This window comes from Oculina patagonica, chromosome 1 (assembly GCF_052425735.1).
Source record: "Oculina patagonica isolate OP01 chromosome 1, crgOcupat, whole genome shotgun sequence".
Lineage (NCBI taxonomy): Eukaryota > Metazoa > Cnidaria > Anthozoa > Scleractinia > Oculinidae > Oculina > Oculina patagonica.
Window position 1 is genome coordinate 7,426,122 of NC_135758.1, and position 27,259 is coordinate 7,453,380.

Sequence of the window (27,259 nt, forward strand, 5' to 3'; positions counted from 1 at the left end):
TGGGATAGGGTATAGAAATCAGCGAGTTTTGGTCTAGAATAGGGAATCATTTGCCAGAAAACTGATCAGTAGTATGAGGAATAGAAACTTGGAAGGGGAAGAGGCCTTCTTAAACTTAAATAAAATCATCGCGGCAACGTTGTTGACAGATGGTTTCCATTAAAAATAACATAAACAGTGACACAGTTCTGAAAACGGCAAGTCTGGGAGAGGGTAGCAATTTCGGTGTTTAGTCTAGTAAAGGGTTGCGAAATCAGCTGAACAGGGTTTAGTATAGGGTAAGGGTTTCAGAGTCTCAGCGGCACAACCCCACCCAAAATATATAGAGTACCCCCCCCCCCCCCCCCCGCCGCCGGGGCCAGGGGACCCTCTACAACATCTTACGAGCTCGCGGGAGCTGCCTCACCCTCGTCACGCAATCTTTCCTTCCCCACGAAAGTGCTTGACGTGACCTGCGTAGGCGTGAGCAGTGGGTGTTTGCTCAATTATGTAAATACCTTACAGATTAAAATCACTGATGACTTAATCATCCGTTCGAGGAGGAATAGACTATTTACAGCCTCTCTAGGGGATGGAGGCGAAAGGCGAGCGAAACGAGCAAAAACAAAGGAGGCTTCTCTATTTTACTTGCTTCCCACCCCCTCGCTCTGCTCGAGCTCCCTCGCTCCTGGCGTCCAGTTCTCTCGCGATCTACTGTTTTATCCGCATTCACCGATACACCAAAAACAAATACGAGAGAATATTGAAGCCTGTAGACAGCTTATCTGTAAAAAGACAAAGAAGTCTGTAATGGCGTCTAAAACCCGGGGGGTACTCCATATAACGGCCTATACGCTTCAGGTATATAAAAGGGTAGCGATTTCACAAGTTTAGGTATATGAAAGGGTATGAAAATCCGTCATTTAGGTTTTTAAAAAGGCCTGTAATTAAAATATTTCGAACAGACCCACTTTATAGCTGTATTATTTTAATTTATTAAGCGCTACATAAAAATGACAAGAAAACGTCCTGTTCTAAGGCTATGTCACGTCTTTCAGGTATATGAAAGGGGTACCTTTTTTCAGTAAAAGGTATACGAAAGGGGTACAATTTCTGTCAAAATGGTATATAAAAGGGTAAGGGGTAAGAGCTTGGGGCGGGGCCTCCCCGTATAAAACCTTTTTGAATGCCCCCCCCCCCCGGGGGTCTAAAAGCGGAAGCGATGACGAGAAAAAACTTCTATATATGCCAAAAATCAAAAATTGCTCTTAGTCGGCGTGATGTTGTAGTCAGTGGGTGGATCAGTCAGCGAAGTATGTTTGTTTGTCACACCAATCAGATTTCAGGTACTATCGGAACCAATCAAATTGTAGTTTATAAAGGGGAAGCAATCTGACGTAGTCAGCAATTTCGTTCGAAGTTTTTAGATTAGAAGGAGGCAGAATCGGTGAGTTGTGATTTAACCCTGGATTAAAAACGTTTTTCGTAACGCACACGCCGTGAGCAAAAGGCCCAACACTAACTTGTTATTGGTCTTATTGGAGAGGCTAGCGTTCCTGACCGTAGTAAAAATAACATATAACATTTGCACAAAGTAGATTTGAAGAATAATGTTGTCATTACTTTTGCCGTCCGCTTTGCGAAGTTCGTTGGGAAATTGGAAAGTTTGTTACTGATGAAGTTGCCAAATAGGTTGCGAGTTTGTGAATCAAATTGTGAGCTTCGATACAAAGTTCCCAACTTAGGCCCGAAATTAATAAAACCTTCAATAATTATGTTATCAAAAACGGCTTTGCTACGCTAAACTGTTGGAAACAAATGTCATAAAAATAAAAAAAAAAACTTTTATGTTGAGCGAGCCGTAAACATGTTGTCTCGAACAAATTAGTCTGTCGCGTCGCGTCGGCTTCGATTAAAATCAATTTTACATATGGGTAAACCATCCAGTTTCATCCGGTTTACAAACGCAAAAGACTTGAAATTGAAGACAGTGAAGATTATGCCCCACAGAAATCGTTAAATACTGTATGTGTTTTCATACAAAAAAGTTAACATTTGACCAAATTACTACCTGCATAAAATTTATTTATCGACAAATCACTTGCGTGATCGCTGATGCGAAACGTTGTCTTGCACTTCAAGCTACTTCAACTTTCCTTGACAAGCTCTAAAATCTTCGAGTTCAGAAATCGCCATGACTTTCGAGCAACATGTCTTGTTTCTCCTCAACTACCAAAACTTCGACCGTTCAGTCGGGCCGTAGTTGGGAACTTATCGAAGTTCACAATTTGATTCGCAAACTCGCAACGTAATTGGCAACTTCATAACGAAGTTTCCAATTTCCCACACAAACTTCGCAAAGCGGGCGGCCAAAGTAAACTGAAATCAACTGTAAAACATCTCGTTCAAACATTTAATGAACCGGTACAAGTATTAACTTTGCTGTTAAAAGCAACTATGATCGATAGCATAAACAGAATAAGAGCGTGCCATTCCGTGACAATTTGATAACTCAATTAGTTCTTGTTTGTTGAATAGAATTTAGGTCAGTTGTGAATGAACGAAAATCTTTGTTGAACAGTTCTGACAGGAAACAAATACTCCAGGTGTACTGCGCTTTAAAGAACTTTCCCGAAGAAAGTGGTTTTTGATTTGATGCGTTTATAACTTTGTTTATTAAAGTACTTTTCGTTCAATGTCTGTATGGAAACGTGGCTTTTTCGAGAAAAACAAGGGTATCGTGTTACGTTCGTTTTAAAAAACAAAGGTCTCATGTTACAAAAGTGAGAAAAACAACAATATCATGTTTCACTGTTTGGCACAAAGCCAAAAGTATTCCGTAACAACCAAAGTAAAGTGGTTAGGTTACGTCTGCGACGCAGGCTACTACAAAGCTAGCAACAAAATAACCGCTTAAACAGAATAAGAACGTGCCATTTTGTGACATTCTGATAATTGAATTAGTTTTTGTTTTTCAATTAAATGATGAAAATTTACGTATTGAATAAAACAGTTCTGATGTATCAAAATGCACGTAAAAGTTATTTTGTTTGCAAGCAAATTTTGTGCAAAAAAGTGACTCCGTGGGCCGCCATACACAAATAGCTCAACCCATGGCATAAACCATCCCAACAGGACAATCACCCAGTTTCACCCCAAGCCACCCCATAAATTGAAAAAATAACTCCTGCACGTGCGTGCCTATGTTTAGAGAAGTAATTATAATCGACCTTAAGGAAAAACGAGGAAAGAAATCGTCTTCTTCCAAATCTAATCGTCCTCATGCGCTTCCGTCGCCACAAAAAAAGGAACCGAAATTCACTATGAGTTAGGGAAAGAAATCAAGAGTGGCACTAGAGAAAGACCAGCAGGCAAGAAAGCGAAAGAAATCAAGAGTGGCACTAGAGAAAGTACAGCAGGCAAGAAAGCGAAAGAAATCAAGAGTGGCACTAGAGAAAGAACAGCAGGCAAGAAAGCGAAAGAAATCAAGAGTGGCACTAGAGAAACTACAGCAGGCAAGATGTTAAAATCCATAAAAGGTAGGTTTAAATGCTAATTCCTGAAAGCGGAAGTACCTATTTCTGGCTACGCTGTCAGGAAATCCAAGGTAGATTACTATAGCGGAAGTATGGATGCTGTTGCTATTCGGCTACGGCCCGAAGGTGTCGTCGAATGTTTTGTTGTTGACTGGAAGACAACTTCTAAAACAGATGTAGCATATTTAGATACCTGGTGGAATAACGCAACAAACTTTAAAGATCCTCTGTATCAGTGTTTATTGTACCGGGAGCTTCTCCAAATGAAGTTGAAGCTTAAAGGTATCAAAGCACAGGTTGGCATCATGTTAGTACCATTTCATCAATCTGACCCTGAACTGCTTGTGCCGGGCTTATGTATGGACGTCAACACAATGGATGAGAAAGGCTTGTTAGATGGTCTAAAAGAATATGGATGGTTTGCAAAAGAGTCCAGCTGCGTGCACACAATTAATGATTCACGATTCACGTCTAGCCAACTCTCTGTTCACAGGTCAAAAATTGCGTTCCTGCTTACATTTTACAGCAAAATAAATAGCATCATCTACGCTTCACGTAAAAAGTATAGACCAGGGGACCCTCTACAACATCTTACCGAAGAAAATACGAGAAATATTGAGCCTGTAGACAGCTTATCTGTAGAAAGACAAAGAGTTCTGTAATGGCGTCTAAAAGCGGAAGCGATGACGAGAAAAAACTTAAGAAAGTTTTAAAGGACCTGCCCAGTGAAAAACCAAAGAAACTAATAGACTGCGAGATGAAGATGCCTTCTATGCCACCGTCGGACGTAGTACCAGATGTAAGTTCATTTCATGATGTCGATTGTGCCGCCAATATTGTTGTATTTGTGCTCGCTTATTTCGATCTTGTTTCCTTTTCAATATGTAGTTTAGGAAAGATACAAAAAGCAGGGTGAAAGCAGTGGAGGATTCATTTGATAAAGTAGTACTCCATCTTAAAGGAAAACGAGGAAAGAAATCATCTTCTGCAACGACGTTGGCCAAATCTGATCCTGCTGGTCCGCGTCCGTCGCCACAAAATGAGGGTGCTAAAATTCACAAGGAATTAGCGAAAGAAGTCAACATGGGCACCAGGGAAGGTACAGCAGGCAAGATGTTAAAATCCATAGAAGGTAGATTTAAATGCAAATTTCTGCATTCGGAAGTAAGTATTTCCGGCTACGCAGTCAGAAAATCCAAGGTAGATTACTATAGGGGAAGTATGGATGCTGTTGCTGTGCGGCTACCAAGTAGTCCCGAAGATGACCTCGAAGTGTTTGTTGTTGACTGGAAGACAACTTCCAAAACAGATTTAGCAGACTTATCTACCTGGTGGAATAACGCTACAAACTTTAAAAATCCGCTATATCAGTGTTTATTGTACCGGGAGCTCTTGCAAATGAAGTTGAAGCTCCTGCTTAAAGGTATCAAAGCACAGGTTGGTATCATGTTAGTACCGTTTCATCAATCTGACCCTGAACTGCTTATGCCGGGCTTATGTATGGACGTCAAAACAATGGATGAGAAAGGCTTGTTAGAGGGTCTAAAGGAATATAGATGGTTTGCAAAAGAGACAAGCTGCGTGCACACAATTAAGATGTCATGTAACTTATTTAAGAAGGGTTTTGAGCGTTATATAGATAAAAGCACTAAAACTTTGAAAGAAGGAGCTTGCTTGAAAGATATTTTCAGCAACAATGCCAACATTGGAATGCTGTGTCGAGAATTGGGCCTTCTTAAATTAAAGGTAGAGTACGAAGCTGAGGGGGATGTGACAAAGAACGTGAGAGGGAAAGTCGCCGAGAAAAAAATAATAAAGCCAGCTAATAAAGGTGCAAAAGGTAAGAAAATCAAGTATAAGCAGAAAAAAGCTCAATAAGCTTTGCTCCAGGTTTCATCTTATGCAAGCTTTATAGTGAAAATCAGTGATTCCATATATTTACTACCAAGTTAAATCGGTTTTTACTTTCACGATTCAATTCAACATAAATGATGATTCAGATGATTCGCTGGATCGAGTAAGGTTATAATAGATGCAGCTGTTCATGCAACAATTTGTTAATATTTTATAAGTTCTGTCTTAACTTTTTAAGAAGGGCTTGTTGGCATGATAAATAATACACCAGTTCTTCAGACCTTAGAAGGATAGCTTATATTAGTTTGTGTAAAATAATTCATCCAGCATCTACATTTATTTATATAATAACCTGAATTCTACGCGCATTTTGATTGGTTCTTACTTATGATCTATTAGAGTTAATTAACAAATAGATTCCATTTTGCCAGTTATAGATCACAGATGACGTCAAAATGTGGTAAGAACAAAAAAAGTGGTGGCCCACGAGCCGCTATTTATACCTAATCGTACCTGTTTGGTACGCTTCGGTAGCATATCAGGCGAGTTTGGTCGAGCCATGGTTCGTATTTTGGCGAGACGCAGTCGAGCCAAAATACCCATGGCGAGACCAAACGAGCCTGATATGCTACAGAAGCGTACCAAAAAAGTTCGATTAGGTATTTACCGTACTCAAATTCAGCTAAAAATCAGGTTATATTTATCGCTCTGTTAAAGCCATGCTTGCAAGGTACGTACTGCAAATTCTGTTGACTTGGTCTTTAACACTTTTACCAAGTTCTTCTTCTGCCTTTTTTGCACTCGTTTGTTTAGAGTTTCATTTTCAAAATCAAAATTAAGCGAAAAATCAGTTTGGAAATTCCGACTCCATTTTTTCAGTCTGAATGTCTCAGTACTCGTCGGCAAACATCGCGCAATTGGCGAGCGCGCTCAAGTTTAGTTTTGGCGGGAAAGTTTTTCTTTTTTACGACCGCTAAATTTAAATTACGAAGCTCTGTTTTATGGTTGTGCCTAAAAAGGACCGCTCAGAGGGACAGCCGAGAAGTACTGGAGATGACGGGAAGCGAATTCCCACGAAGACTCTGTGACCGCCTTCCGCGGTATGTTTTGTTTGTCAGCGGTCAACTCATTTAAGTAATAAATAACTAGGCGTGAATGCACCGTGGTGAATGAGGCGCGAATCAAGTTAATCAGCTGTAATCCAACGGTAAGAATCCCGCGCTTTTATTCAATAAATATCAGTCACTTCCTTATTGATATCGTGGCTTTCTGACATCATGTCTACCGATTTTATTTCAACGCGTACGGCTTACCCAAGCAGCGATTCTCTTTCTTCAGAAAAGCACTCTACACTTGTTCAAAATGAAATTGAGTTTCTTCAGACAAACCTCTGCGAGGTACGCATCGACGGTGAATACGGCTACGGCTTTTTGGATGGGACGGAGGATCGAAAGGACGAGTTTATTGAACAATTCACAGCATTGAATTCTACCTGTTTTGTGCGCTCTACGACAGACGTAAAGGAAAGAGGAAAGGAAAGAGCTCAAAAATCATCCGAAAATGGTAGGAATCATTTCTTTTACTTTTGTTATCGTTATTAAAATTAGTGAATTCCGCGAAGACAAGAGGAACGCTAAAGGTGACGCGTAACACAGAAGGAATCATCAATTTGCAGAGAGGTAATGGTCATGTCTTAAGGAGCAACTTGACCTTTTACCGGCTTTCATTTGAGAAGACTATTGCATTAATTACCGAATGTGTTTTTTGCCTTGAGAGACTATGTCTGCTTTGGGTCCCACAGAATCTATCCATATTTCCACGTTGGGAAATATTATTTCGTAAAAGTTCAATAAAATTTAGCAGCGAAGTACTAGGTAAATGCTCCGCATGTGCGTTTGAGGATAATTATGCAATCAAAAATTTTACCGAAATGGATACGAAGGAATGCGAAATCATTGTAAGGTAAATAAACATACAAGCTCTTGGCTTTCAAGATTCAAAGACAATTTGTCTAATATTCTCATTCATAATTATGACGCGGAATTCACAAGTGCGTGGATTACATAACCCTGTTTGTTTATAGATAGTTGTATTATGTAATGCCTAATCAGCATGTGCACAGTCGCGGTATTTAAAGATCTCTTTGCTTAGTTTCGGGACATGTCTAAGATTGAGCCCGTTCATTTAATTGTTCGATAAATTTTTGTGCTCTTAAAAATGTATGTGCACTTTTTTTTTTACTTTTTTGGTGAAATCCGTCAACTGAAGAAACGTCACTTTTTTAAGTATCTGCGGATCTGAAAAGTAAATGTACTTAGCGAAACAAAATTGCTTCCGTCACTATCTTGGTTTTGTTGTCGAAATTCACATACAAAAGAGAAAAAACAATCCACTGTTGACGGAATACATTATGATGTAGAGGGAATCCTAGAAAAAATTTACCCTTAGGACCCATCAGGGTTTTTAAGTGATTTTAAAATTTAAATAACAGAAAAATCGGAGTATATATTTATATATATATTTTAAACATTTTGTCTCAGTCTAATAAAAAATCTCACGTGTTTACGGAAGCTTTTTTTCTTATTGCAGTACAACCCATGTTTGAGCAAAAGTCAGGAAACCTTCCTATAAGCTGTCTATCCCACCCATTCTCAGTAGTAAGCGTGGAAACAAGACATTGTCTACATGGACCAAAGGCGGTAAGGTTACACGGTTTGTAAAAACGTTTCTAAAACGTAGCGCTTTGTATTTTCGGGTCACTCTTAAAAACACAAATTGTGGCCCGGAGCCCACACCCTTCCCGTGCCTCTCACCCCTCGTAAAAGAAATTATTTGAGGAGCCGAAGCGAAATAAACTTTTCATACGTTTAATCTGAACAACTGCTTGCGGCTAGGAGAGGCCCGCGATACTTTGCAATGGAGAAAAAATATCACTTTATTGTCGCAAAATAGAAAAAGGGCAGACAGGTAACAAGAAAGGAAATCTAGACGCTTAATCCTCATGTTTTCCCTTTTGCCATTACATATAGGATTCGCGTGGTGGTGGAAAAAAACAGAAAGCCCAAAACACCACAGGCCACGATTACATATCTGGATCCGGGGGATGTGTTAAAGTGCAAGGGACAAGAAAACTCGACTGCCCAGCCAGCTTGCAAGTTCAAGCTATACGACTGTACACTGCCTATACCTTAGAGGTTGAAAAGTGTTCGTCAAAGAAAGCTCTACGGAAGGCAAAGGCTGCAATTCTAAGGGAATTGAAAGATGACATGCAGACGGGAAAGCGCCTCAGTACGACAAATAGATTCTATTTCAAGCTGCCCCTCAGCATTGCACACAGAGTACATCCTGTTGGCGAGGCGGGTACAGTTGGGCACTCAACGCACCCCAAGATAACCAGCAAAATCCGCGAGCTGGTTAGCGACAATATAACTAGCCCTGATGTCATTCGTAAATGCCTGGAGCAATACGTCGAAAAAGAAATGTTTCCAGGTCACCAGAAGCCGAGGAAATCGAATCGAAGGTATTTCCCTAGTCGTCAGGATTTGCGAAGTCATATTGCAAGAGCCATCAGCGCCAACAAGTACTGTGGCGATGACCAAGAATCTCTCAAGCGCAAAGTTGAGCAGTGGCGTCAGGATTCTCCGTCAACTCGACTCTACCTGAGGACAAGGGACGAAAAAGACGATGGGGGCGAAAGCAATTCACAAACAACCTCAGAGCCGTGTACAGTGGACGAGGGCAATGACGGTTTTAGTGAAGACAGTGCGGAAATCCCAACCCCTTGCCCATCTTCTGAGGAAGATGAGGCAAATGCTGAGTCCAACACCAAATCGTTCCTGCAGGAATGCGTTGGCAACGTACAACCCAAGCCATCGAATACCACAAAACTTAGAAAGCGTCTCCAGAAAAGAATAGATGTAATGCGATCAGCAACATTCACGGTAGACGATTCAGCTGTCCTTGAGAATGCTCTCACAATGGTGGATGCTGTGCTGAAGGAACTCCAACAAAGCGCATCTCACGAAAATGGTCTTCCTCTTCGACAGAGCCCTGTGAAAAAAAAACTTAAAATTACTCAGGTAGACTTCCACAAGGTCAAGCACAAGTCTCTAACCATACGCAGACGACACAACAAAAGGAGAAAGGACAGGGGTGTGGTTGTCGACGTGGGAAGAGATGAGGGCATATCCAACAAAGACAATGCTGTGGAAATGGAGGAGGTTGGTGTTGTTTATTTTTTTTTAAAAAAAGATTAAAGGAACTTATTATCCTGGTTTTTTTAAAATGCTTATCTTTGTTTGTACATGTTCTCTTTGCAGGTGGACTCAATATGCGATTTACCCATTGATGAGAATGTTGAGCCTGAACTGATTACCATTGTGGACAATGATGAGAATATTGGTACAGTTCAACAAGACAACTTTGCCGGAATCTCACCTAGGTATAGAGCCATTGTACCCAGTTGTCAATAACAGTCATCACAAACCTTACATTTTAACTTTTAATCTGCAATACTTGACTTGACTTAAATCCTAGTCCTCCTTTGGGAGAATAGGGCCATTCATTATTAATCTGTCATAATAATTATTACAATAATAATAACATTAATAATTATTACTATTAATATTATCATTGTCATTATCATGATTAATATCATTATTATTATTATATAATTATTATTAATAATGCCGTATAATACTTACATTGATATAGGCCTTATCAGGAAGAATCAGTCCAGTTGTGTGATCCTGCAACAAGAGTTAAAACCTTGCAACTCAGAAGCAGTTTGCGAGACTCTGTACTTGTTATAGGGCCATTCAAAGTCACAATTTCAGACTTGCTTACCACTCTCCAACCTGGAACCCTGTCTGCGAAGGAAACACACAAAATTAAAGAGGAGATAACTGATTTTGTGGATGGATGGTTCACTGATAGGGTGAGCAGTTTTAATGTGCTATAAATATTTTCATTCTATCCAGTATCAAAGTCTCTTCGAGATGTCGACGTTTTTGCATGAAGTATGAGTCGAAGGTTTATCCTGTGCATTGTTCTTCGAACTTATCATTACAGTTTCTTTGTAGTTTAGTTTAACAATTTCCTATCTTCGCGGAGGAAATGCAGCCATATAATTTTGTCAAAAATGGCTCGTCCGCGCCGGGTATTTATACACATATTCCTTAACATTACACAAATAAACAGTGCAAATTTCACCGAGATCTCACAATTCTATACTTTAAAATTGCAAGGACCTTTCGAGGCAGTCGATTACGGCAGCGAAATTAGCAAATGAAACAGCAAAATACGCGTTCGACGCTTTGTTTTTGCGACGCCATATTTGTGACCTCTCACGCGAAAACGTTCCTTACGGAATCCGTGTGTTCGGAGAAACGCGCGGCAAGCGAACGGATGAGAAACGGCTCGATGAGCCGTTCTACACGGATACCGAGAACGGCTACACGGATGTAAATTTTTGTTACACGGATGAAGTTGAACGGCTACACGGATGTAATTTTTTTTCGCACGGATGAAGTCGAACGGCTACACGGATGTAAATTTTTGTTACACGGATGAAGTTAAACGGCTACACGGATGTAATTTTTTTTCGCACGGATGAAGTCGAACGGCTACACGGATGTAAATTTTCTTCACACGGATGAAGTCGAACGGCTGCACGGATGTAAATTTTCTTCACACGGATGAAGTCGAACGGCTACACGGATGTAAATTTTCTTCACACGGATGATGTCGAACGGCCGCGCGGATGAAAAAAGTTTAAACGGCTTCATTCATAACAAAATAGCAAAATTCCTCTTTCGAACTGCTCCGAATAATATTATCGCAAAACAGTCGTAATACAATAACACTGATTACATAAAATCGAATTGTTATAGCCGGGTAGACCGCTGTTCAATGTGTTCAAGGCCGTATCGTTACGATTGCTCCACGAAAAAGCACGAAAAAAAAAAAAATACGGATATTTCCGACTACTATCGGAGAAAACATTGCGCATATAATTGGGGCGTAAACAAATCGTTACACTCAAGCTGCGTTTTGTCTAGGCTCTGCGAGGGTCGGATATCAATACCCAGGATTTAACAAAAGCCATATATACAGTGAATGCTTTCGAATTATATTTGAAGATGAAATACGAAAGAATTTTGCTGTCCATGACTGAAATTCCACTCGAACTGCGTAGATACGATCGCATGTTGTAAAGCCGATTCATGTAACATTGCTGTCATTCCCTGTCAACGCGAGGTCACGTCCCTAACGACCTAGGCTGATGACGAAATAGCGTTGCGCTTGCTTGTAGCGACCAAATTTGGCCTAATTTTTAACCGCTCCTAAGCTAAAAGAAGCCCCCATCTCTTGCATTTGTTTTAACTTCAATAATATCTTTGAAAAGAGCGAGTTTTTTGGTATGGTTTATTTTTGACGTTTGTAATTTTTAACCGAGGTAAGTGTTAGTGATTATTTATTCGTGTTTTAGTTACGCAATCCATTGTTTGTGCGACGCTTTTTATAGATCGCCTTTCAGACACACGTGCGTTGAGATAAGAAAGCTGACATGTCACTTTTAAAATTGTTATATAACGTTTGTTAATGTGACAAGTCACGTTTTTTTCACGAGATCGCAAGTGATCACCCACAGCGGAAAGTAATCCCTTGAGAAATTAAAACAGTCCCTTGATAAATTAAAAAAGTCCCTTGAGAGATTACAAATATGTGGTTTCAAATTTTGTCCACATAGCCCCTATTCTACGTTTTTAGCTTGTAAACAAGCAAAAACGTCGAAAAAATTATATTTTGAAAATTAAATATACCCTAAGAGATACAGCCAATAAGGTAGCAAAGGGGTTATGCATGACAAGTGAAAAGGGCAAAAATTTGACTGAGACGCGTGAAAATAGCTAGTAAAGACACACGTTTCACCAATAATATTTTGCTGTTTAAAGTATACGTGACGCGTGAATTTCGTTAAAATTTGTGCATGAAACAGGATGACGATTACCCCTTTGCTACCCTCAGCCAGTTACTTTCATTTTTTTTTTCTAGATCCTGGATACTACTCTTTGGAAACTAGCAAGGAGTGACCCAAAACGTTTTGCTGCTGACAGTACCCTTTGTCAGGTGGTCAAACATGGAGCAAGTACCTGTGGACTGTGGATGGGTGAGAAGTTTCTTGGAATTGAAAAAATTATTATTCCAATGAATATCACTGGACGTCATTGGACGCTGCTGGTAAGTTGAGCATACAATTTAAAGCATGGAAATTTTTTTAAAAGTGGTCATCTCTAGGATTCGTTAAGCTATGCATTGACATATTTCTTCCTGACCTCTGAAAACTTTATATAACTTTACTTATAGGTTTTGAATAACAAGGACTCTACTCGAGTCTACATTGATCCTATGCATGGGAACAAGCATCCGAATGAGATAACAAGTGCTTCTAATCCCAGTCTGTACAGACTTATAAATAACATAAGGTGAGTATCCCTTTGTAGCACAATGAAATTTTCAATTTCTTATTTATAAATATGAAGAGGACAGGTACTAATAAAAAGGTAAGAGATGTGAATGTATAGTTTACTACAAAAAAAAGATAATAAGGTCAGTCCATGCAGCAGAAACTGAAATGAACCGTACTCTTGTTTGCTATGTCAATTTCTTAGTATCTATTCTAAAACACTGTTTTAAAATTTTAATAACTCAAACCAGTAATAACATGGTTTGCATTAATTTTATAGTGACGCTGCTGACATCAAAACAGGCTGGAAAAGTAAACAGTGGAAATGCATCGAGCCTCCCCATTTTCAACAAACTGATGGGTACAACTGTGGAGTACTTGTTTGCACGGTAATCTTAAGAGAAAAGTAGCGTAAAGCATTGGATAAGTCAGCTGACCAATCTCACAGAATATATCTTAATCGAAAAAACATGCTGGCCTTAATGCAAACTATTACAGGCAGTTGACCTGGTCCCCCCCCCCCCCCCCCTCCCACCAAAAAAAAAAACACATAAAAACTAAGCATTTGTAATACAGACACCTCCAGAGTAAGGATGCTCTTCCCTTCCCTTTGTTGTGTATTAAAGTGGTTTGACTGTATTTCCAAGTGTAGGATAATCACATAAATCATGTGACTGATAGTAATTTTTTATGCAATAAACTGATAATTTTACATGATATATAGTTTAATTGTATGATTTATTTTCAGTTTGCCAGGAACTTGTGTGAAAACAAATCAATCAACAAGGTCAATGTCTCTATTGAAAGAGTGAAGATTTTATCCAACCTGTTTGGCAGCTGTTATGATGACATTTTGAGGTATAATATTTCTTAGTCAGGGACTACAGAGCTGGGGAGGCTAGCAGAGGAGGCTATGCCACCCCCACCCCCCTCCCCCCATTTGTAAGTGCTAAGACAAGAGTCTCTTGGGCTGCCCACTTTAATTCACTAGTCACCTCCCCCCCTCCCAACTAACTTTGGAATGTGTCATTACAAATACAAAATAAAATGAATGTATTTTCTTTGTTTTTTGTCAGCGGAAGGGATACTGATGTGTGCAAGGTGTGCAGGATGGATGACAATGAAGACTGGCTAGGTTGTAAAAAATGTGGGCAGTTCTTCCATGCTAGCTGCCTGGAACTGAACTTTGCCAAAGCACTGAAAGATCCTTTCTTTTACTGTCCATGATCTTACATGTACACCTAATATGGTTAATTATTTGTTAAATAAACTACCAACTGAAATAGGGTTGTTAGCTGGAGTTGTAAGTTAGACTTTTGGAGTTGTAAGCTTGAGTTTTCATTATTATCTTATAACTTTCATTTGATATGATTGAGTACATAGACAGATCGTTGACAATTTAGCACCCATCTGTATATATTAACTGCTCAAATATTATGATTCTTGCATGATGATAATGGGATGCTTGTTCCTCACGAAGCGAGGCCGAAGGCCGAGCGTAGCGGGGTGTATAATTTTGTCCCTCAAAGGGCTCAGGCGGGATGAAATCTCGTGTGGAGTTTACGGTCATATATATATATATATATATATATATATATATATATATATAAACATTGAAAATAGAAAAAACTACACTTTCATCCCTACAAGCCTGTTTCGTGATTGCTCACTCTTCAGGGGATTTTAATGACAAGAATATTCTCAACCGTCGTTTATATACTATAAAATTTACATAATTAATGAAGCAGAAAATAACCGTCGATTTTATACTAAAAATTTACATAATATATGATGCAGACAATTTGAATGTACAAGTAACCGTCGATTATATACTATAAAATTTACATAATTAATGATGCAGAAAATTATATATATATATATATATATATATATATATATATATATATATATATATATAATTGAGTCGGACTAGTTCAAAAACATTTAATTGCTACTCGGAGTTTCATGCCTCTTACGAAGCAATCATCAGGCAACTGACTACAATAACGGTTACATGAAAAGATATACAAATTTGAAAATATGGAACAATGCCTACTAGCGTGACATGTTAAGATGCTATTGGACGACAAAAGCGCAAAACGATTTGTAAATCTATATTAAGTAAATGCGGTATTCAACAGGAATTTCTTAGAATGTCTGCATATCGATGTCAGTTCGTTTCTTTGATTAAGTGTCGACATTTCCGGTTTACAAATTATAAAATATTTCTCCCATAGGCAAAGATTACATTTTTTGTTTACGTTTGAATACGATCTAGCTTGCTTGACTTTTCTCCATTTAATTTGGTAATTGATTTTCTGTTCCTTTAGACTCCATACGTACTTGCTGAGTTCGGTTACGTTTTTGTACCGTTCGTTCCTGAAAGAGCATGTGTGGTTTCTGTAACGTTCTTTGAATGTTGTGTCACACAGTCCGATGTATGTTTCTTTTGTCTGCGGGGTGACGACCTCTGCTTGGTAGACGATGCTCCGAACATTGCAATTACCTTCAAGGGGGCAAGAGTTCTTCTTTCGGCAATTGCAGTTGTTATCGATTTCTTCTGATTGATTTGTTGTTTTTCTGATTTGAGCTTTGTTGTGGCTGGAGATAATGGTTTTTACGTTGCTCATACAGCTGTAGCTTAGCTTAAGAGTGTTTCGGTTAAATATTTTGTGAAGCGGATTAGATTTAGGAAAGTGTTGATCAATTAGTTGGAGGAAGCATTTGCCGACTTTCGTTTCAACATTTTTGCTATATGGCGGGTTGAACCACGTGATGTTTCTCTTACGGTTTCTGCTCTTTTGTGAAGCATTAAGAGTTGGCGCTTTGTATGAAAGATTGTACTTGTAACCACTTTTATCAAGTGCGTCTTGGTACACACCTTTGGCGTTGTCAAAGCATTCCTTGTCGGATGAAATTTCTGAAAGGCGCTTGTTGATGGATTCGGGGATGTTTCTAAGAATGGAAGGTGGGTGGTTAGATTGCTTGTGTACGTACAACGGTATGTTTCCTTCTTTTGTGTATGGAGAGTGCTTTCCGCTTTTTAGGTCTAGGGTGACGTCTAAAAAGTTGACTTTACTTAGGTTGGCCTCTACTGTGATTTTTAGGTCGTTATCACGAAATATTTTGCAAATATCTTTCTTGATTCTTTCGATTTCCTGTGGCGATTTATTAAACGCTGACAAACCGTCATCGCGGTAAAGACCGATGTTTTTTCCGTACTTTTCGGTGAGGCGTGAAAGAATGTAACAGCCAACCAGCTCACATGTTTCTGCGCCATCAAACGACCCCATGGTGACATCGAATCGGTCGTTGGAGGTCTTCTTTTCCCATGTGGCGTTTTCACTGAACAGGAGTGACCTTTTAGCATGGATGATTATGTCACGCTCATGTGCGCTGATGGGCCGGTAAGTATTAGCGAAATCTAGGGCTTTGCAGAGTAGCTTCTCTGTGATCGACGGGTAAAAATCACACACATCAAAACATATGAAAGATAGCGATTCTTTGTGCTGCAAATCGTTGAACCATTTTAGGACGCTGGATGTGTTTTTCCATTGGTTGATCTTCGTTTTATTAATGATGGAGGTGTTGATGTTGTCAAGGATGTGCTTGCTTATCACGCCTATTTCAGATTTGGAGGGGTTAATTAATCGGCAGGTCGGGTGATTGTGGAATGCAGGCTTGTGGTCTTTTAAAGTGATAAATGCTTCTTTTTCGGCTAGTTTTTCAATGCGGTCGTCAAGTTGGAGATGTTCAGCTATTCTTGCAGATTGTGCATTCAACTTTTCTACAACTTTGCCACTTGATTTCTTGTAGGTTTTTGTTACATTTTCCTTGATTAACTTGTTGTAAGCGGTTGTATTCATTTCATAATAATTTGTGGTTTTGTCAGCGGGGATCAGAAGGCTGTTCGGTTTCTTGATTTTGTTGTTGATGTCGGCATCTAGTTTTCGTTGGAAGTTGGATTTCGTGTTGGCTTTGAATTTAATGTTTCGGATGAGGTCTAACATGCCTTCTTCAAAGGGTATCAGCTCGTTAACTTTAGGCGGAGAGTTTTTCGATTTAAATCCATATGTTTCTTTCGTAGATGTTTCTTGCTGATTGAGAAAATAATAAGCTTTCCATCGCATTCGCCGTAAGAATTGTTCCGTCTTTTCAATAAATTTGTTCATGTAATCGCTTCTTGATGGCAGTGGGATGTTCTTGGTTGAGTAGCCCAGGTTGATCTTCTCCATGGTAATAGTTGACGAGTCGAACAGAGTGCTCAACAAATAGGAGCTTAATATGACTACCAGTGGATAAACTGAAGACTTCATCTGCTATTAAAGTGCTCAATGGTAAAACCAGAGCTGTGAATAAAGAATGAATTTCTGGAGTCGGACTAGTTCAAAAACATTTAATTGCTACTCGGAGTTTCATGCCTCTTACGAAGCAATCATCAGGCAACTGACTACAATAACGGTTACATGAAAAGATATACAAATTTGAAAATATGGAACAATGCCTACTAGCGTGACATGTTAAGATGCTATTGGACGACAAAAGCGCAAAACGATTTGTAAATCTATATTAAGTAAATGCGGTATTCAACAGGAATTTCTTAGAATGTCTGCATATCGATGTCAGTTCGTTTCTTTGATTAAGTGTCGACATTTCCGGTTTACAAATTATAAAATATTTCTCCCATAGGCAAAGATTACATTTTTTGTTTACGTTTGAATACGATCTAGCTTGCTTGACTTTTCTCCATTTAATTTGGTAATTGATTTTCTGTTCCTTTAGACTCCATACGTACTTGCTGAGTTCGGTTACGTTTTTGTACCGTTCGTTCCTGAAAGAGCATGTGTGGTTTCTGTAACGTTCTTTGAATGTTGTGTCACACAGTCCGATGTATGTTTCTTTTGTCTGCGGGGTGACGACCTCTGCTTGGTAGACGATGCTCCGAACATTGCAATTACCTTCAAGGAGGCAAGAGTTCTTCTTTCGGCAATTGCAGTTGTTATCGATTTCTTCTGATTGATTTGTTGTTTTTTTGATTTGAGCTTTGTTTTTTGTGATTTGAGCTTTGAAATACCGTTGTACGTACACAAGCAATCTAACCACCCACCTTCCATTCTTAGAAACATCCCCGAATCCATCAACAAGCGCCTTTCAGAAATTTCATCCGACAAGGAATGCTTTGACAACGCCAAAGGTGTGTACCAAGACGCACTTGATAAAAGTGGTTACAAGTACAATCTTTCATACAAAGCGCCAACTCTTAATGCTTCACAAAAGAGCAGAAACCGTAAGAGAAACATCACGTGGTTCAACCCGCCATATAGCAAAAATGTTGAAACGAAAGTCGGCAAATGCTTCCTCCAACTAATTGATCAACACTTTCCTAAATCTAATCCGCTTCACAAAATATTTAACCGAAACACTCTTAAGCTAAGCTACAGCTGTATGAGCAACGTAAAAACCATTATCTCCAGCCACAACAAAGCTCAAATCAGAAAAACAACAAATCAATCAGAAGAAATCGATAACAACTGCAATTGCCGAAAGAAGAACTCTTGCCCCCTTGAAGGTAATTGCAATGTTCGGAGCATCGTCTACCAAGCAGAGGTCGTCACCCCGCAGACAAAAGAAACATACATCGGACTGTGTGACACAACATTCAAAGAACGTTACAGAAACCACACATGCTCTTTCAGGAACGAACGGTACAAAAACGTAACCGAACTCAGCAAGTACGTATGGAGTCTAAAGGAACAGAAAATCAATTACCAAATTAAATGGAGAAAAGTCAAGCAAGCTAGATCGTATTCAAACGTAAACAAAAAATGTAATCTTTGCCTATGGGAGAAATATTTTATAATTTGTAAACCGGAAATGTCGACACTTAATCAAAGAAACGAACTGACATCGATATGCAGACATTCTAAGAAATTCCTGTTGAATACCGCATTTACTTAATATAGATTTACAAATCGTTTTGCGCTTTTGTCGTCCAATAGCATCTTAACATGTCACGCTAGTAGGCATTGTTCCATATTTTCAAATTTGTATATCTTTTCATGTAACCGTTATTGTAGTCAGTTGCCTGATGATTGCTTCGTAAGAGGCATGAAACTCCGAGTAGCAATTAAATGTTTTTGAACTAGTCCGACTCCAGAAATTCATTCTTTATTCACAGCTCTGGTTTTACCATTGAGCACTTTAATAGCAGATGAAGTCTTCAGTTTATCCACTGGTAGTCATATTAAGCTCCTATTTGTTGAGCACTCTGTTCGACTCGTCAACTATTACCATGGAGAAGATCAACCTGGGCTACTCAACCAAGAACATCCCACTGCCATCAAGAAGCGATTACATGAACAAATTTATTGAAAAGACGGAACAATTCTTACGGCGAATGCGATGGAAAGCTTATTATTTTCTCAATCAGCAAGAAACATCTACGAAAGAAACATATGGATTTAAATCGAAAAACTCTCCGCCTAAAGTTAACGAGCTGATACCCTTTGAAGAAGGCATGTTAGACCTCATCCGAAACATTAAATTCAAAGCCAACACGAAATCCAACTTCCAACGAAAACTAGATGCCGACATCAACAACAAAATCAAGAAACCGAACAGCCTTCTGATCCCCGCTGACAAAACCACAAATTATTATGAAATGAATACAACCGCTTACAACAAGTTAATCAAGGAAAATGTAACAAAAACCTACAAGAAATCAAGTGGCAAAGTTGTAGAAAAGTTGAATGCACAATCTGCAAGAATAGCTGAACATCTCCAACTTGACGACCGCATTGAAAAACTAGCCGAAAAAGAAGCATTTATCACTTTAAAAGACCACAAGCCTGCATTCCACAATCACCCGACCTGCCGATTAATTAACCCCTCCAAATCTGAAATAGGCGTGATAAGCAAGCACATCCTTGACAACATCAACACCTCCATCATTAATAAAACGAAGATCAACCAATGGAAAAACACATCCAGCGTCCTAAAATGGTTCAACGATTTGCAGCACAAAGAATCGCTATCTTTCATATGTTTTGATGTGTGTGATTTTTACCCGTCGATCACAGAGAAGCTACTCTGCAAAGCCCTAGATTTCGCTAATACTTACCGGCCCATCAGCGCACATGAGCGTGACATAATCATCCATGCTAAAAGGTCACTCCTGTTCAGTGAAAACGCCACATGGGAAAAGAAGACCTCCAACGACCGATTCGATGTCACCATGGGGTCGTTTGATGGCGCAGAAACATGTGAGCTGGTTGGCTGTTACATTCTTTCACGCCTCACCGAAAAGTACGGAAAAAACATCGGTCTTTACCGCGATGACGGTTTGTCAGCGTTTAATAAATCGCCACAGGAAATCGAAAGAATCAAGAAAGATATTTGCAAAATATTTCGTGATAACGACCTAAAAATCACAGTAGAGGCCAACCTAAGTAAAGTCAACTTTTTAGACGTCACCCTAGACCTAAAAAGCGGAAAGCACTCTCCATACACAAAAGAAGGAAACATACCGTTGTACGTACACAAGCAATCTAACCACCCACCTTCCATTCTTAGAAACATCCCCGAATCCATCAACAAGCGCCTTTCAGAAATTTCATCCGACAAGGAATGCTTTGACAACGCCAAAGGTGTGTACCAAGACGCACTTGATAAAAGTGGTTACAAGTACAATCTTTCATACAAAGCGCCAACTCTTAATGCTTCACAAAAGAGCAGAAACCGTAAGAGAAACATCACGTGGTTCAACCCGCCATATAGCAAAAATGTTGAAACGAAAGTCGGCAAATGCTTCCTCCAACTAATTGATCAACACTTTCCTAAATCTAATCCGCTTCACAAAATATTTAACCGAAACACTCTTAAGCTAAGCTACAGCTGTATGAGCAACGTAAAAACCATTATCTCCAGCCACAACAAAGCTCAAATCAGAAAAACAACAAATCAATCAGAAGAAATCGATAACAACTGCAATTGCCGAAAGAAGAACTCTTGCCCCCTTGAAGGTAATTGCAATGTTCGGAGCATCGTCTACCAAGCAGAGGTCGTCACCCCGCAGACAAAAGAAACATACATCGGACTGTGTGACACAACATTCAAAGAACGTTACAGAAACCACACATGCTCTTTCAGGAACGAACGGTACAAAAACGTAACCGAACTCAGCAAGTACGTATGGAGTCTAAAGGAACAGAAAATCAATTACCAAATTAAATGGAGAAAAGTCAAGCAAGCTAGATCGTATTCAAACGTAAACAAAAAATGTAATCTTTGCCTATGGGAGAAATATTTTATAATTTGTAAACCGGAAATGTCGACACTTAATCAAAGAAACGAACTGACATCGATATGCAGACATTCTAAGAAATTCCTGTTGAATACCGCATTTACTTAATATAGATTTACAAATCGTTTTGCGCTTTTGTCGTCCAATAGCATCTTAACATGTCACGCTAGTAGGCATTGTTCCATATTTTCAAATTTGTATATCTTTTCATGTAACCGTTATTGTAGTCAGTTGCCTGATGATTGCTTCGTAAGAGGCATGAAACTCCGAGTAGCAATTAAATGTTTTTGAACTAGTCCGACTCCAGAAATTCATTCTTTATTCACAGCTCTGGTTTTACCATTGAGCACTTTAATAGCAGATGAAGTCTTCAGTTTATCCACTGGTAGTCATATATATATATATATATATATTTATTTATTTATTTATTTGTGAGCTTGGTGTGTGGCGGAAATGACGTCACACGGCCACCGCGCGCTGGTGGCCTAATGGTAAGGCGTCGGACTTGAAATCAGATCGTCGGGACTGAGGACGGGGGTTCGAATCCGGCTAGGTTTTTTTTTTTTTAGTTTTTTTTTTTTTTGGTGGGTTGGAATCCTGAGCCTTTTATTTTTATCGTTTTTCTTTTCGGATTAAAATAACACTGATTTCCACATGCAGGCTATGATCCTATTGTCCCTAGTGGTGTAAAAAAGTGGCAGAGTAAACTCCCTGAAAAACTTGGTGAATGGACTAGAAGTTTTCAAGATATATATCGCTTCACTAAGGACAATAAACTTCGTCAGTTTTGTTTTCGTTTTCTACACTTACAGTTCCTCAAATAAGGAAGGGGGTACTTTTTGGCAAACAAGGGGGAAACCTGCCAAAGAGAACATTTGGTACTTTTCTCCAGCGATTTTAAGTCATTGTATCAACAACCCCATCACTCCCAAATCCACTACCTATCCAATGCTACCCCTCCTACAAATATTTTTAAATTTCTAACAAATATATCTTCCTGCCTACTGTGGAAAATTGAAGATGTACAATTCAATTAATGTTCAACTTCAAATAATCCACTCCTTATTAATAACACCCCCCCCCCCCTCCCCAGCCCAGAGCTTCGCGAGGCCCTGCGATTTACGTAATATTAGTTTATAAATAAGCTTAAGTTAATGGCGAAACAAACTGATCTTAAATACAAGCTTTAGTATACCTTATAAAAAATCGAGTTAAAAAGGAGTTCTAATATATCATTTTTAAGCACTTACTTAGTTTTTGACTCTGGCGTTCGATGGCCTTTTTCTGATCGTGAAATCCATGCGTTTTCCAAATTTACTTCAGCTGTTTTCTCGTTCTTCTACCTCAGTTTCATCACTTTCATTGCCTCCTGTTGTCCTCGTTGTGTGACGATAATGTCACCGCTGGGTGACTGCGGGCAGCCTCTAGTTGATCATCGCTTAGGGTAGGACGTGATGTACTATACTCTTGATGTACCCTCCTCTACTCTACTCTAGGTCCTTGATGTACTCTAGTTGCTTGATGTACTCTAGTTGCTTGATGTTCTCTAGTTGCTTGATGTACTCTAATTGCTTGATGTACTATAGTTGCTTGATGTACTCTACTCGCTTGATGCATGTACTCTAGTTGCTTTATGTACTCTAGTTGCTTGATGTACTCTAGTTGCTTGATGTACTCTACTCGCTTGATGTACTCTAGTTGCTTTATGTACTCTAGTTGCTTGATGTACTCTAGTTGCTTGATGTACTCTAGTTGCTTGATGTACTCTAGGTGCTTGATGTACTCTACTCGCTTTATGTACTCTAGGTGCTTGATGTATACTCTAGGGGCTTCATGTACTCTACTCGCTTGATGTACTCTAGGTACTTGATGTACTCTACTCGCTTGATGTACTCTAGTTGCTTGATGTACTCTACTCGCTTGATGTACTCTAGTTGCTTGATGTACTCTACTCGCTTGATGTACTCTAGGTACTTGATGTACTCTACTCGCTTTATGTACTCTAGGTGCTTGATGTACTCTACTCGCTTGATGTACTCTGGTTGCTTGATGTACTCTACTCGCTTCATGTACTCTGGTTGCTTCATTTACTCTACTCGCTTGATGTACTCTAGTTGCTTGATGTACTCTACTCGCTTCATGTACTCTGGTTGCTTCATTTACTCTGCTCGCTTGATGTACTCTAGGTGCTTGATGTACTCTACTCGCTTTATGTACTCTAGGTGCTTGATGTACTCTAGGTGCTTGATGTACTCTACTCGCTTCATGTACTCTAGGTGCTTCATTTACTCTGGTTGCTTGATGTACTCTAGGTGCTTGATGTACTCTAGTTGCTTTATGTACTCTGGGTGCTTGATGTACTCTCGTTGCTTTATGTACTCTACTCGGTTTATGAACTCTAGTTGCTTGATGTACTCTGGTTGTTTTATGTACTCTAGTTTCTTGATATACTGTGGTTGCTTTATGTACTCTACTCGCTTTATGTCCTCTAGGTGCTTGATGTACTCTAGTTGCTTGATGGACTCTACTCGCTTGATGTACTCCACTCGCTTGATGTACTCTACTCGCTTTATGTACTCTAGTTGCTTGATGTACTCTGGTTGCTTTATGTACTCTAGTTGCTTGATATACTCTGGTTGCCTTATGTACTCTACTCGCTTTATGTCCTCTTGGTGCTTGATGTACTCTATGTGCTTGATGGACTCTACTCGCTTGATGTACTCTACTCGCTTGATGTACTCTACTCGCTTGATGTACTCTACTCGCTTTATGTAGTCTAGTTGCTTGATGTACTCTGGTTGCTTTGTGTACTCTAGTTGCTTCATGTACTCTAGGTGCCTAATGTACTCTACTTGCTTGATGTACTGTAGTTGCTTCATGTACTCTAGGTGCTTGATGTACTCTACTTGCTTGATGTACTCTACTCGGTTGATGTACTCTGGTTGCTTCATGTGTTCTAGGTGCTTGATATACTCTAGTTGCTTTATGTACTCTGGGTGCTTTGTGTACTCTAGTTGCTTCATGTACTCTAGTTGCTTCATGTACTCTAGGTACTTGATATACTCTATGTGCTTGATGTACTCTAGTTGCTTGATTTACTCTACTCGCTTGATGTACTCTAGGTGCTTCATGTACTCTACTTGCTTGATGTACTCTAGGTGCTTTATGTACTCTAGTTGCTTGATGTACTCTAGTTGCTTAATGTACTCTACTCGCTTGATGTACTCTAGTTGCTTTATGTACTCTAGGTGTTTGATGTACTCTAGTTGCTTGATGTACTCTAGTTGCTTGATGTACTCTACTCGCTTGATGTACTCTACTCGCTTGATGTACTCTAGTTACTTTATGTACTCTAGGTGCTTGATGTACTCTACGCGCTTGATGTACTCCGGTTTCTTTATGTACTCTAGTTGCTTGATGTACTCTAGTTGCTTTATGTACTCTAGTTGCTTGATGTACTCTAGTTGCTTAATGTACTCTACTCGCTTGATGTACTCTAGTTGCTTTATGTACTCTAGGTGCTTGATGTACTCTACGCGCTTGATGTACTCCGGTTTCTTTATGTACCCTAGTTGCTTGATGTACTCTAGTTGCTTTATGTACTCTAGTTGCTTGATGTACTCTAGTTGCTTAATGTACTCTACTCGCTTGATGTACTCTAGTTGCTTTATGTACTCTAGTTGCTTGATGTACTGTAGTTGCTTGATGTACTCTAGTTGCTTGATGTACTCTAGTTGCTTGATGTACTCTAGGTGCTTGATGTACTCTACTCGCTTTATGTACTCTAGGTGCTTGATGTATACTCTAGGTGCTTCATGTACTCTACTCGCTTGATGTACTCTAGGTACTTGATGTACTCTACTCGCTTGATGTACTCTAGTTGCTTGATGTACTCTACTCGCTTGATGTACTCTAGTTGCTTGATGTACTCTACTCGCTTGATGTACTCTAGGTACTTGATGTACTCTACTCGCTTTATGTACTCTACTCGCTTGATGTACTCTGGTTGCTTGATGTACTGTACTCGCTTGATGTACTCTAGGTGCTTCATGTACTATACGCGCTTGATGTACTCCGGTTTCTTTATGTACTCTAGTTGCTTGATGTACTCTAGTTGCTTTATGTACTCTAGTTGCTTGATGTACTCTAGTTGCTTAATGTACTCTACTCGCTTGATGTACTCTAGTTGCTTTATGTACTCTAGGTGCTTGATGTACTCTAGTTTTTTTATGTACTCTACTTGCTTCATGTACTCTAGATGCTTCATGTACTCTAGAGGCTTCATGTACTCTAGATGCTTTATGTACTCTAGATGCTTCATGTACTCTAGATGCTTCATGTACTCTAGATGCTTCATGTACTCTTGATGCTTCATGTACTCTAGATGCTTCATGTACTCTTGATGCTTCATGTACTCTAGATGCTTCATGTACTCTTGATGCTTCATGTACTCTAGATGCTTCATGTACTCTAGATGCTTCATGTACTCTAGATGCTTCATGTACTCTAGATGCTTCATGTACTCTACCTGCTTGATTACTCTGGTTGCTTGATTACTCTGGTTGCTTTATGTACTCTACTCGCTTGATGTACTCTACGCGCTTGATGTACACTGGTTGTTTTATGTACTCTACTCGCTTCATGTACTCTAGTTGCTTTATGTATTCTACTCGCTTGATGTACTCTACGCGCTTGATGTACTCTGGTTGCTTTATGTACTCTACTCGCTTCATGTACTCTAGGTGCTTTATGTACTCTACTCGCTTGATGTACTCTGGTCGCTTGATGTACTCTAGTTGCTTGATGTACTCTGGTTGCTTGATGTACCGTACTCGCTTGATGTACTCTAGGTGCTTCATGTACTCTAGGTGCTTCATGTGCTCTAGGTGCTTCATGTACTCTACGCGCTTGATGTACTCTACGCGCTTGATGTACTCTAGTAGCTTGATGTACTCTAGTTGCTTTATGTACTCTAGTTGATTGATGTACTCTAGTTGCTTAATGTACTCTACTCGCTTGATGTACTCTAGTTGCTTTATGTACTCTAGGTACTTGATGTACTCTAGTTGCTTTATGTACTCTAGTTTCTTTATGTACTCTACTTGCTTCATGTACTCTAGATGCTTCATGTACTCTAGATGCTTCATGTACTCTTGATGCTTCATGTACTCTAGATGCTTCATGTACTCTAGATGCTTCATGTACTCTAGATGCTTCATGTACTCTAGATGTTCCATGTACTCTACTTGCTTCATGTACTCTAGGTGTTTGATGTACTCTACTTGCTTCATGTACTCTAGATGCTTCATGTACTCTAGATGCTTCATGTACTTTAGATGCTTCATGTACTCTAGGTGCTTCATTTACTCTACTTGCTTCATGTACTCTAGATGCTTCATGTACTCTACTTGCTTCATGTACTCTAGGTGTTTGATGTACTCTACTTGCTTCATGTACTCTACTTGCTTCATGTACTCTACTTGCTTCATGTACTCTAGTTGCTTCATGTACTCTACTTGCTTCATGTACTCTGGTTGCTTTATGTACTCTGGGTGCTTCATGTACTCTACTCGCTTGATGTACTCTAGGTGCTTCATGTACTCTAGATGCTTCATGTACTCTACTTGCTTCATGTACTCTAGATGCTTCATGTACTCTACTTGCTTCATGTACTCTAGGGGTTTGATGTACTCTACTTGCTTCATGTACTCTACTTGCTTCATGTACTCTACTTGCTTCATGTACTCTACTTGCTTCATGTACTCTACTTGCTTCATGTACTCTACTTGCTTCATGTACTCTAGTTGCTTCATGTACTCTACTTGCTTCATGTACTCTAGTGGCTTGATTTACTCTACTTGCCTAATGTACTCTACTTGCTTCATGTACTCTACTTGCTTCATGTACTCTACTTGCTTCATGTACTCTAGATGCTTCATGTACTCTAGATGCTTCATGTACTTTACTTGCTTCATGTACTCCACCTGCTTGATTACTCTGGTTGCTTGATTACTCTGGTTGCTTGATTACTCTGGTTGCTTTACGTACTCTACTCGCTTTATGTACTCTACGCGCTTGATGTCCTCTACCTGCTTGATTACTCTGGTTGCTTGATTGACT

The 27,259-nt window shown here is 39.4% G+C and overlaps 2 protein-coding genes, 1 long non-coding RNA gene and 2 pseudogenes across 4 annotated transcripts in view; all 5 read left to right on the forward strand.

The window, feature by feature from the left end:
- Nucleotides 1-4,584, forward strand: part of LOC144644675 (uncharacterized) — a 4,790-nt gene extending 206 nt beyond the window's left edge. Inside the window, exons 2-5 of the long non-coding RNA XR_013569162.1 lie at nucleotides 363-782; nucleotides 4,170-4,314; nucleotides 4,404-4,543; nucleotides 4,578-4,584. This is a non-coding gene — a long non-coding RNA (uncharacterized LOC144644675). The remainder of the gene's footprint in view (nucleotides 1-362; nucleotides 783-4,169; nucleotides 4,315-4,403; nucleotides 4,544-4,577) is intronic.
- Nucleotides 1-12,488, forward strand: part of LOC144636355 (uncharacterized) — a gene marked incomplete at its 3' end in the record, with an annotated part of 14,552 nt that extends 2,064 nt beyond the window's left edge. Inside the window, exons 2-5 of the mRNA XM_078495547.1 lie at nucleotides 9,107-9,589; nucleotides 9,689-9,810; nucleotides 10,083-10,305; nucleotides 12,426-12,488. Coding sequence (XP_078351673.1) covers nucleotides 9,290-9,589; nucleotides 9,689-9,810; nucleotides 10,083-10,305; nucleotides 12,426-12,488 — 708 coding nt within the window. The remainder of the gene's footprint in view (nucleotides 1-9,106; nucleotides 9,590-9,688; nucleotides 9,811-10,082; nucleotides 10,306-12,425) is intronic.
- Nucleotides 1,202-4,177, forward strand: LOC144644665 (uncharacterized; annotated as a pseudogene).
- The window catches only part of LOC144644683 (uncharacterized), a gene marked incomplete at its 3' end in the record, with an annotated part of 53,356 nt that continues 29,304 nt past the window's right edge, over nucleotides 3,208-27,259 (forward strand). Inside the window, exons 1-2 of the mRNA XM_078504223.1 lie at nucleotides 3,208-3,389; nucleotides 4,615-5,355. Coding sequence (XP_078360349.1) covers nucleotides 4,629-5,355 — 727 coding nt within the window. The remainder of the gene's footprint in view (nucleotides 3,390-4,614; nucleotides 5,356-27,259) is intronic.
- Nucleotides 12,537-13,743, forward strand: LOC144655258 (uncharacterized; annotated as a pseudogene). Its single transcript, XR_013571058.1, has 4 exons — nucleotides 12,537-12,611; nucleotides 12,738-12,856; nucleotides 13,118-13,226; nucleotides 13,586-13,743. The product of XR_013571058.1 is annotated as an uncharacterized LOC144655258 (transcript).